At 38.2% G+C, this 11,897-nt stretch overlaps 1 protein-coding gene across 1 annotated transcript; it reads left to right on the forward strand.

The window, feature by feature from the left end:
• Positions 1–1,968: 1,968 nt before the first annotated feature.
• fgf5 (fibroblast growth factor 5) lies at positions 1,969–9,871 on the forward strand. The gene is made up of 3 exons (XM_018759117.2): positions 1,969–2,220; positions 4,990–5,093; positions 9,439–9,871. The coding sequence occupies exons 1-3, from the start codon at positions 2,001–2,003 to the stop codon at positions 9,805–9,807; spliced, it is 693 nt and encodes a 230-aa protein (XP_018614633.1). The 5' UTR covers positions 1,969–2,000; the 3' UTR covers positions 9,808–9,871.
• Positions 9,872–11,897: the final 2,026 nt, after the last annotated feature.

Consider the following 11,897-nt stretch of genomic DNA (forward strand, 5'->3'; position numbering starts at 1 on the left):
ATCCTGATGGACTGTATTGTTTGTTCAGTCCTGGCTAAATTTGACTGGATAAATGAAGTATCATGCATTTATATGGCATTATTTTAAATATTATCTCATTGATCTTTTTTGGAAGACTACTTGGAAATTGTTTGCATCAGCAGTAATAATGAGCTGATGGACTTTTACACTTCATATCCTTGTAACTCATCTCCACACCACCGAAATATTAACTTGTGCTCTAAGAGAAGAAGAACACATCTTAAAGTTCTGTTTATTTTTATTTAAAACAAGGAAAAACAACACCAGGTCAAAGTTTAATAGAAGTGATCTTCATAACAATTCAAATTGTGTGCAAATGTTCTAACAAAACACAAATAAAACAAAATAATAGCAATACAGCTACTGTTTTAAACCAACCACATTTTGTAGCATTTTTTTGGAAAATAATAACCATGGCATTATCATATGGATTTGCATGTGTTGCAATAATAAATAAAGCACATGGATTGTTTTAGTATAATTTTTTTTTGCATGAGGCAGGGTGTTCTGACTAAATATATTGGATATCTTGGTTGTCATTTGGTTAGGACATCATTATAAAGCTGTGTTTGTTGTTGTTGGTGTTGTTGTTGCTGAATTTCCACCATGCTTCCTATCTGACAAAGGACATGAACACATAACAGCAGGACATCAAGTAGAAAAGACTGGTCTTGACAGGAGATTGAAGCACAACTAATTCACTTAGTTAATCTATCTATCTATCTATCTATCTATCTATCTATCTATCTGTCTGTTTCCCGGGCCCGATACAGTTAGTCAAGCACAGTGCAAACCCAAGATAGGCATTTGTGTATTTGTGTGTATATGTGAGTGTATGTGTCTCTCTGCTTGTCTATGGCCTTAGTAGGGTTTCCTGATGTCCAGTTCCATTCTACATGTCAGAAGTGAGCCATGCAATTTCTTGGTGTGTCCTTACTAAAGCTTCATTTGGAACTGGAATCTACTTAACTGAATAATTTATTCAGAAAGGTGCATTTTTACAAAACAAATGTTTGAAAGCGTATTGTATGTAACTGAACGTTACAGAATAAATAATTTAAAAAGGAAAGATTTTATGTTATTCATGCTTTTTAACGATGAAAATCTTGGTAATTGAGCATGTTATATTCTGAACTACATTTTCTTTCATATGTTTGTAATAAACATTTATGATTGTCGCTATTAATTATCAGGCAAAAGTATATTTTAAACAGCATTAATTAGCAGAACTTGAATACCGCCACCTTACGTCTTTAAAATCTGTGAATGCCTTCAAGAAGTTCTTTTTCTTAAAGATTAATTTTATGATTCCTATTAATATTTGATGAGAACAACACCAATAGATAGATAGATAGATAGATAGATAGATAGATAGATAGATAAACTAAGTGAATTAACAACACAATTGCCTTCATGCAATATTAGACCCCTGGCCATGATGGGATTTCCTTTCTCTGTCTGCAATAAATTGTTCGTGACCCTTGAACATTTCTTACTAATCTGCTTTGTGGATCTAACGCAGACAGAGCGCCACCTTTTGCCTTCTGCCCCTGTTATTCTTTTTTTTTTCCTGTGTAAAAAAAAAAAAAAAAATGTCTGTTTTCCATCCTTTGCCTCACTGTTGCTAAACAGGGTTACTTTTTTTTTTATTTTTTATTTTTTTGAGAGGGAAAATCCAGATGAGACAGCGTCCTTCAAAAACTCAGGCGCGCATCAAGCAGTGAGATCATTTCGTGTTATAAATATCTTGGTGGCAGCAGAAGCGCTCCAGCTCCTGCAGCCCGGGGTTATGCCTATAATGAAGAGCTGCAACTACATCTGTGCGCACAGCTTTTTTTTTTTTTCTTTTTTTTTAACTCCCCCCCCCACACACACACACACACACACACACACACACAGTTAGTGCGTGCGATCGCACGAGCCACGAACACCATGCCGGAGCTGCCCTAGCAGGAGCGCGGCAGTGCGTCGTGGGAAGAATGAACGCTCCTCTCGCCCGCTTTCTGCTCGTCCTCCGTGGGCTGTGCGTGGCGGCAGCGGCCGCATCCGAGCGCGTCCTCGCCGAGGATCCACTTGTGGAGGAAGGTGCCAGTTCGGGACGCAGGACTGGCAGACTCTACTGCAGGGTTGGCATTGGCTTCCATCTGCAGATTCACCCGGACGGCAGAGTGAACGGCACTCATGCGCCAAACCACTTGAGTAAGTAACTAAGTTGATAATTCATGCGCTGCTACTTTTCTTGGCGGGTGCGGGTGAAATCATAATAATAATAATAGCAGGATAAACATCACTTTCGCTCATCATTGCCTGCAGATCCCCACTTCGGGTTTTATCTTCAATTAACTACATGCGGACGCTTCCTGATGCTGAGCCTGACTTATTGCTGACTGACTGACTGACTGACTCTTGATCATTTATGTTACACTGAATTTCTGCGAAAACTATTGCAAGTGATTATTTCTTATATGGACTAACATGGAAATTAGACTAATTTGACCACCCCCACTGGAATGTAATTATATGGAAGAATGGAATTGCTTGCCTTACTCACTGAGTCAAACTGCTAATGAACTTTGCACATGTTCTGTGCGACTTTACACACATTTACATTTATTTATTTAGCAGACGCTTTTCTCAAAAGCGAATGAACTCAATGTAGTGTTATGAGCCCACACACCTTATTCACCGTGGTGACTTACACTGCTAGATACACTACTTACACTGGGTCATTCATCCATAAATCAGTGGAACACACACTCTCCCTGTCACTCACACACTACAGGTGAACCTCAACAGCATGTTTTTGGACTGTGGGAGGAAACCAGAGCACCCAGCAAAACCCACACAGACACAGGAAGAACATGCAAACTCCACACAGACTGAGCAGGAATCAAACCCATGTTCTGTCGCACCACCCAGGCACTGGGAGACAGCAGCGCTACTCGCTGTGCCGCCATGCCACCCGTTTACCACACATTACCACGATGTACAGGGCTGCTTGAAAGTATGTGAACCTTAAAGGGATGGTCATTATTCTTGTATAAAATATTACAATAAACTTGTATAAAATCTAAATCTTAAAATAGACTCATAAAATGAATAAATGATTATTTAAACACCTGAGTCTACATACCTACTTGGCTTAATCGGTGCAGCTTGGGGTTCACTTATTTTTGCACCTGCACTACTTCTGCTTTTCTGCTACACACATGATTTTCTCTCAAGCAACATCTGGAATGGGTCATTACACACCTATTCTGTCAGGTGAGGAGGACTGCGTCTGATTAAATAACCATTTTGTGGTAAAACTAAGGGAAGAAAGGGGTCCACATGCTTTTGCAGCACTGTATGAAGTATATGTATAGTTGCAAGTGAAGCTGATTCCTGTTGTAGCAGGTATCTCACTTGTAACAGGTGAAACCGCAGGGAAGAGAGTGTGTTCAGCTGGATATAAGCACAGCTGTCTGCAGAGCACTTTAGTGCAACTAACACTTGTCACTGGCAGCGGAATTAGACATGCACCAGTATTTGAATTCTGTTTTCTTCCAGAAGTTGTTTGGCCAGAATTAGAAAAATAATTAAATCAGTCCTTGGTTTAAATGTTTTGTCTTTACACCTATGCTTTATTTTGTTCTAAACTCCTGGTGCAAAGATGCATGTGTTAATTTTCACAGCATCAAGTGAATTATCTTTCAGTTATATTCATTTCCTGTACTCAGTATGAACTATAAGGTTAAATTACTCACGTGTGTATAATAGTAAGTTTTTATCCATTATTTTTAGTTACTGTAATGAACAAAAATGTATCCATTGTGATAATAACGTCATCACTGAATTGGGGTGTTAAATATGAAAATACCTAGACAAAGTACACCAAGTAGCTTTTTAAAATATTTGCATTTCCTGATCTTTTAAATGTTATATGTATATACAGTAAAACACATATTAGTCAACTAAATAAAATGATTCAAGCACATTATAGCAGGAATATCACGTCATTAAACTCCGAGCTATTTTCAGAGGAGATTAGGGTGCATGTAATTAACTAATCACTTCAAAAAATATTTGTCGCACAGCTAAAGTTAAAACCCCAGAGCCATGAGTTCTTGGGTTTAGGTTCAAATTAAGTTGTGAAACATATAGTAAGAAGCCTCAATCTGGTATTTAAGTGAAAATTCAAACTTTGTGTCTGGTTTAAGAAAAAATTGTTAGCAAGGCCTTGTAAACCACAAGCATCCCCTTAGACATATTACAATATATTAGTTATGTTCCCCACTGTATGTTTGGTAAAGGCTTTCACAGCGTAATCCCCCTGGGAGTAAGACTTGTTTAATAATTTAATTTCACAATCCATTGTGTTATACATAAAGGGTTTATATTTGAATGGCTTGCCTTTCTTTTCAATGTGTTTTGCTTAAGAAAATATAAAACACTAACAATGAATTTGATGATTCCCAGAAATAATCTAGAAATTTTAATGTTAAAAAATTTATATGATACCAGTGTGTAAACACAATAATGGCATTATTGTAATGTTATTACATAATAATTGTAGCAATATATCGTTTCTCTTGCCCACTAATGTGTAATAAATGCAAAATTCTTAATTATAAAAACATTACAGTTTCATCCAAATCTACAGCCTCTCTCCATGGTCATTTCAATTACCATTAGAAACTGTAATTTCTTTATAGTAGGGAAAAAAATAGTTTTTTTTTTCTTTTTTTAGAGCAAAACATTCTTCAGTGCTCTGCCAAATTAAACATATCCGTGTTTCCCATAACTCATGTCTTGCAAAGCACTTGCCCACCAAAAAAACCATTTCCAGCCTTCTGAGCACTGGAATCTGTGTCACAGATGACCAACAAGGCCAAGCTTTAATTGAGCATTGGCTACATATTTCTTTGCAAAAGTTGTGTTCCTGAGCATACTGCTGAGGCATAAAGAACATTTTGTTTTTCCACACAGGTGTGCTGGAACTTTTTGCTGTCTCTCAGGGGGTTATTGGTATCCGAGGAGTTTTCAGTGAGAGGTTTCTAGCAATGAATAAAAGGGGAAGACTACATGCCACTGTAAGTATGGACAAAAATCCCAAGACTACCTGATCAGAAGAAGCAATACAAAACCATATAATCAAGTTTTATAAAATTACAATGTAAGCAGCCAATAACAAAGCAGCAGGCTCCACTGGAATATGCTTAATAAATCATGTGAAACAAAGGATGAACATGCTGATCCATTTGTTTACTGTTGTTATATACTGTATATATGTGTGTGTGTGTGTGTGTGTGTGTGTGTGTGTGTGTGTGTGTGTATTCTGATAGTTCTTAATGTTCGTCAATTTGCACAATGCACTGCACCACCCTGTAGCTTGTAAGCAGGCCATCTCCACACGCAAACTGCTCAGAGAGCCTGGCTGCCTGACAGAAGCAGCAGTCTATTAGCATGTGTTAATGGGAAGCAAGGATTAAAACCAGCCTGGGATGGCTGATAATATACAGATGAGGAAAAAAATCAATACGATGAGTAAACAAAGCAAGGAAGCTGTAGAATCAGACCAAATCTTACATTTGGCATCAATAAGAGCATCACTTCATGGCATGAATTTCTTTGATTGATTAAAAGGCTCAGTTGCAATATATTTTAAATACTGTAACATGAATGTGAATACAATGAGTATCCCACCGTCTGTCATTTCCATTTTCCATACTATTGTTACTAAGTGAACAGCCAATACCTGTAAATAGTGTAGCACTTCCTGATGAGGCGTGACGGTGTGTGTTGTTGTGCAGATCGGTGGCTGAGTGGGGAGAGGTTTAATTTAAATGAAACACTCTTACAAAATGCCTTTTTTTCTATATTAAGTTGTAAAAAGACAGAGTGAGAAACATACTGTTTTATTTTCATTTCCATCTGCCTCCTAATTAAATCTGAAAGTGGAAAAACGTATTTTTATTGCACTGAGGCTTAACACTTCATTATTGTTTCATGAAACACTTTTGTGAGAGAGGAATTTTGTGTATTTTCTGTTCCTTTCGAAAGAAAATTTAGCGCTAGGCAAAGGTCTATAGTAGAAAAACAGTTACCTCATTTATTGGTGTCTTACATTTACTTAACAAGTGGAATAAAAAGTGGCATGGGATACAAAACATGAACATAGCAATAGTATGAGGAAATTGTTGAAGGATGGGGAACAAAAACAAACAATAAATCTGAAGATGAGCCCCTAAGCTGCTGTAGATGTGAGCAGCAATTAGTGCAGCTGCAGCAGATCCATCAGGGATGAATTGAGCTTGATGTTCCTCAGTGCAGCTACAGTGTTAGACCTTATTTAATGGACCTGTCAACTTGGGACATTAAGCCCTGTTGCTGCACTTCACAGACAATCCAGGGCCATACTGACAGTATAATATTACACCCAGACTTGTGTTGTCCCACAGCCTGTCATGCTCAATATTTACATGTTTTCAAAGTGAAAATGTATTGCAGGGATAATGGGAGAAAGACAGATGCACATTTACACTGAGTGACCTGTACACTGTGTCATTACAAATGCTATTTTTTGAAAAGGTTAAAAGGTCACATTGATTTATTGGGCTGAATTTTATCTTAGGCAAAAAGTAACAGCAACCGTGCAGTTGTGGCCAAATCAATTCTCATCTGGTCTAATACAAACATTGACAGATTGCTCTGTTCAGTGTATTTACTTTGAGTAGGGAGGTAATATTTTTCTTCTATGGCAAGATAGAATTCTTGAAGTCAGATTTTACAATTCCACGAACAGATTTGTTACTAGTACATATTTCAGGTGACTCATATAGTATATGTCCAAATGACTGGCTTTCTTATAAATAAACTATTGTATTCATTACATACCATTTGCTGTGCATAATCTTAGTGCGTTAGGAAGAACTAGGAGAAAGCTGTAGACAAAGGTAGAGGTTTTAGTGAATAAGCCTTAACACAAATTATGTAAATAAAGCTCTGTACTATGGAAGTGATGGAAGTTAAATAGTATTTGTTGAGTGATTGAGAATAAGAAGACCTCTTAATTCATTATTCTTCATGACAGACCTGCTCAAATGATGAACCTCTTCTTAAATAATGAGAGAGGTTTTTGTACTATATCAAAAATAAAGGAATTTTGATGGTGAAACTTGAAGTGAAAGCTCTCACATTTTTATATACGTTACAAACCCAATTATTTACCGAAAGCACTTTAGAATATTAGATTCCAAATGAATATCTGATTTCTTGGGAAAAAGGTAGGAAAGAATATACTTTATGTATCTTTAGAAAATAATTCATTGTAACAGTGTAGTTTAACATTAAAAAATATAGTGTGGTTATTTCTTCATAAATTGCATAAAGGCTTTATTGTTTGAAAATAACTAGAGGACAATGAAAATTGCATGTGAATATGATTAACATTTAAGTATGTATACATAATCCTCTGAAGTTATGGCAACTTGAATAACTGTCTGGCATGTTTTGAAAGCAGTGCAGTGGCATTATTTTCTGCTATGCTGCACTGCTCAACAAAGCATGACTGTTTTATTATTTTAAAATGCAGTTTGGAGGTTATATAAGGAAAAAATATTGAGCAAACAGGAGTCCTTGAGCACATTTTATAGTTTCCCACAAAAGTATTTTTAGCAGTTTAACTGAGATCCTTTAAACGCGACAAATGTGTTGTCTTATCACTGCTGTAGACTGAATATTAACTAACATGTCGCATTTATACTCACAATTTCTCTGAAACAGGAGGCAAAATGAGAAATATTATGGTAGCATTTCTATTTTGAAAGTGTAGCTCTCAATATTAAAATCTGCCTGTTATATGAAATCAGTTTCTGTGATAATTGCATAGTTTGTCTGTCCTATTTTCTGATGCATTTTTTTAAATCAAAGTCATTTTGATGATTTTGAGTTATACTGAAAAAAAAGGCTTGCAATTATTTTGTAAGTCCTACAAAGCCTGTTGCATGAGTTTGTATCTGCTGTCTAGAGTTTTTAATAGCAGTCTCTATTAATTTCAAACATCCTGACCATTCTCCAAGTGGTCAGTTCCTTCTAGATGCTAATAGAACGCCCTGCAGCGTTAATATAGTACACAGATTGTGTGGGGTTCTAGACGGAGGTAAAGGTTCAGTACAGCATCATTGCTTTGCACTTTGTATACTGGGAATGAAAAATTTTACATAAAGAGCAATGCATTCTGATGATATGCACAGCCATTCTCTTCACTTGATTATTTGTTTAATCTCTAATTCTCAAGCAGATTATTACAGGAATTGGTAGATATTTTTTATTTATCTGGCACAAGGTATAATAAAAGTATGTTTTCTCTCATTTTCCTTAAACACTTGTTAAAGTCATGGTTGCAGCAGTCTCTAGAGGCTTTCCTGGAGGCACAAGGTGCAAGGCCAGTTAGGGTACACCCTGGTTGGGACAGCACTCAGATTGTGGGAGGAAACAGGAGCTCCTGAAGGAAACCCACACAAACATAGTGTGAACCTGCAAAAGCCACACGGATTGAGCTAGATTTAAACCAGCACAGAAACAGCCCAAGTGCTGTGAGGCAGCGGTGCTACCTGCTGCATCGCCATGCGACCAGCAAATAAATTTTATACATTTTAAAAATTTTTATGCAGTGAACCTAAACACCAGGTTGTGCTGCTGGACTATAACAAGCTCTAGCACTTCAAGACACTTTCTTTTAATTGAACTGTCACTTGATGGCTGCTTGAAAGTGTAGTTCTTAGTATGTTAAATAATTAACGTTGAGAGATGATACAAGTCACGGTGCCTGTCCCACATGCTCCGAGACATTCTGTGGCTCGGTCCTAATCAAGGATTACACATACGAACTCTCCAGTTCTTTACCAACTCCCTGGAGAGCAATTGGGATCCTGCATGCACATTTTTACCGACTAATGTCAGGCGACAAGCAGATGAGCAAAGCCTGAAGCATGCCACACAGGAATGCAACACTTCAGCTGTATTCAAGCTTTTTTCACTTTGTAGGCAAATTAATGTCTGTGCTGAAGAAAATCTGGCAGAATGCATAATTTTATGGACGCTAGTTTAACGAGAAATTTCCTGAAAAAGGATATGGGTGACTGTTATTACTGAGGCATAAAGGCAATTATCTAATTAAAGACCTACAGGGAAAATTCGAGGTAATGAAGTAGTACATAAACATAATCACAGATGGGAGCCAGCTGATTAGTGTGTATATATTATTGTAGGAGCCTTGTATTATTCATGTACACCGCTCATTATGATATTAATAGCTGTGGTCATGGTAGAAGTCCGCGAAGCTGCTATAACGCGACTTCATTTTGAACCTAAAGCTTGAATTGCATAATGTTGTTTTTCGTTGTTTTCCGTTTCTTTTGTCTCCTTTCTGGGCAGGAAAAATTCACAGAGGACTGCAAGTTCAGGGAGCGTTTTCAGGAAAACAGCTACAACACATACGCCTCAGTCATGCACAGGAACCGCCGGACGGGGCGCGAATGGTTTGTGGCTCTGAATAAACGGGGCAAGGCAAAGATGGGCTCCAGCCCTCGCGTGAAGTCTCAGCACGTTTCCACGCACTTCCTCCCCAGGTTCAACCTGCAGGACAAAGCGGAGCGAGGGTTCACCATTGCAGACAGGAACAGGGAGCAGGAAATCGCTGCACCACCTCAACCGAAGCCGCCCTCGCCGTCAATAGTTAAAGTGAACACTGGGCGGAAGCGCTCCGAAACCGTGAAATACTGGCCCAAATTCAGATTTGGGTAGAAGAGTGGCTGAGCCCTGAGGCTCCCTGTGAACAGCTTACTTACACAAGCACTGACACACTCAACAGGCTGCAGTTCGTGTGACTTTTATGAAGAATTATAACATTTGAAGCATTCCAAGCATAAGAGCAGTTAAAGGGCTAGAAATACCTAAAGACTTCGGAACACGTAGCTGTGCGGTTACACAGCTGAGCAACGATTTTCTTTCTGACCTCATTACTTTTTCTGTTTGCTGTTGCTTATACTACTGTACTTTCAATAGGCCTTCCTTGCCTGAAGAACAGAACCTGATGCACTGTTATTTTCATCTGAAAAAGCAGTATAGACTGCTAGTTACAGATTAAAGGGAATCTAGACTGTTATTTAAACGTTTTTTGTTTCCTTAATAATCTTTGTTTGGTTGCTCTCCATACTGTTGCAGGAAAAAACAGTTTACATGCCCTTTATGCGTGCTGTATTATATCCTGAATGCTAATGTTCAACGCTGTTTTGATCTGGGAGAACTGAAGAGAAGTCAGGAACGTCATTTGCTTTAACTTGCAATAAAGACCAATCCAGTTTGCTATGTAGGAAAGAGGTGAACTGAATTAGGTTATTTAACCTCGAGGACCAGGTTGGCTCTCCCTGAACAGCTGGCGGATAACGGGCTGGACTGTCCATCAAATCTATCATTTTAGCAGCTGTTGCAAAAATTCCCACTATGACCCTCTGGCATTCCTCCTGGGGACGTTCCACGGGGATAAAGATGCCTCACAAGACCGCTCCGTGTTTTGGGGGCGACCCAAGTCATAGGTGTATCAGATGGCAAACAGCCGTATCATGGCCCAGGATCTGATGCTGTCATCGTTGAAGAAGCTATGCGTGGCACTGTCTTTCATGGAACCTAGATGGAAAGGCGTGCTTGGAATATGTGTGATATTCTTGACAGGCAAAAAATATATACAGTATATATTTTAATAATTGTACGCAAATGTGGTGCATAAATTTGTGCAGGAGTTGCATCTGTATAATATATTGTTTTGAAATTCAGATAAATATAATTTCATTGTATCAGAAATTTGCACACCAACCAGAACTGAGCGCAGTGTTTACTCTTGTTTAATAACTAGTGTGCCTGTACTGTACTGTATCATTTCCTTCCTGACCTCATTTTCTTTTCTCTAAAGGAAACATTAATCAACTCATAGTTAATACATAAAGAATAAAGTTTATTTATGTTTATTCCATTTTTAATAATGTAAAATAATTTTACTTGTATGTGTTTACATTCCCAAATCCAAGTACTGCATTTGGGAATTATATTAGCTCAACAGGCACCTAAGACTTTTTAAAAACATATTTTCTTGTGCCATGTCCTACTTTTCCTCTGATGACTAGCATGAAGAGCAGAAAGCTGAATTTCAGAACCTAATTTTTACGTATGTTTAAGAAGGCATCAAAGAAAACACGTTGTCTGAAAAAATAATCTACCTTCCTACAATACTATGAATGAATAAAACATTTTTCGTCTTCATTTGATTCCAAGTGTCAGTGAATTGCAGAATCATTATTCTGTCCATCAATAAGAAACAGGCACAGTTCGTAAAACCTTAGTAATACTTAAATATAACCAAGCATTTCGGAATGGCCTTCAAACATACATCACTAAATAGGACTCCTTGTCTTACAGAATTAATAAAAAACCACACACACACACACACACACACACACACACACACACACATTATCTGAACCGCTTGTCCCATACAGGGTCGCAGGGAACCGGAGCCTACCTAGCAACACAGGGCATAAGGCCGGAGGGGGAGGGGACACACCCAGGACAGGACACCAGTCCATCACAAGGTACCCCAAGCGGGACTCAAACCCCAGACCCACCAGAGAGCAGGACCTGGTCCAACCCACTGCGCCACCGCACCCCCATTAATAAAAAACCAACTCTTATAATATCCACTATTAACAATAGCATGGGTTCACCTCAGCCAAGCACATACACCAAAATGTCTGAACCTGCGGTTCCTCTCGTACTGAGCAGGATTACTATTGCAGCAACACATCATCAGTAGGGTAAAACTAACCTGTCTTATGACGGTC

The sequence above is a fragment of the Scleropages formosus genome, chromosome 17 (assembly GCF_900964775.1).
Source record: "Scleropages formosus chromosome 17, fSclFor1.1, whole genome shotgun sequence".
In the NCBI taxonomy this organism is placed as follows: Eukaryota; Metazoa; Chordata; class Actinopteri; order Osteoglossiformes; family Osteoglossidae; genus Scleropages; species Scleropages formosus.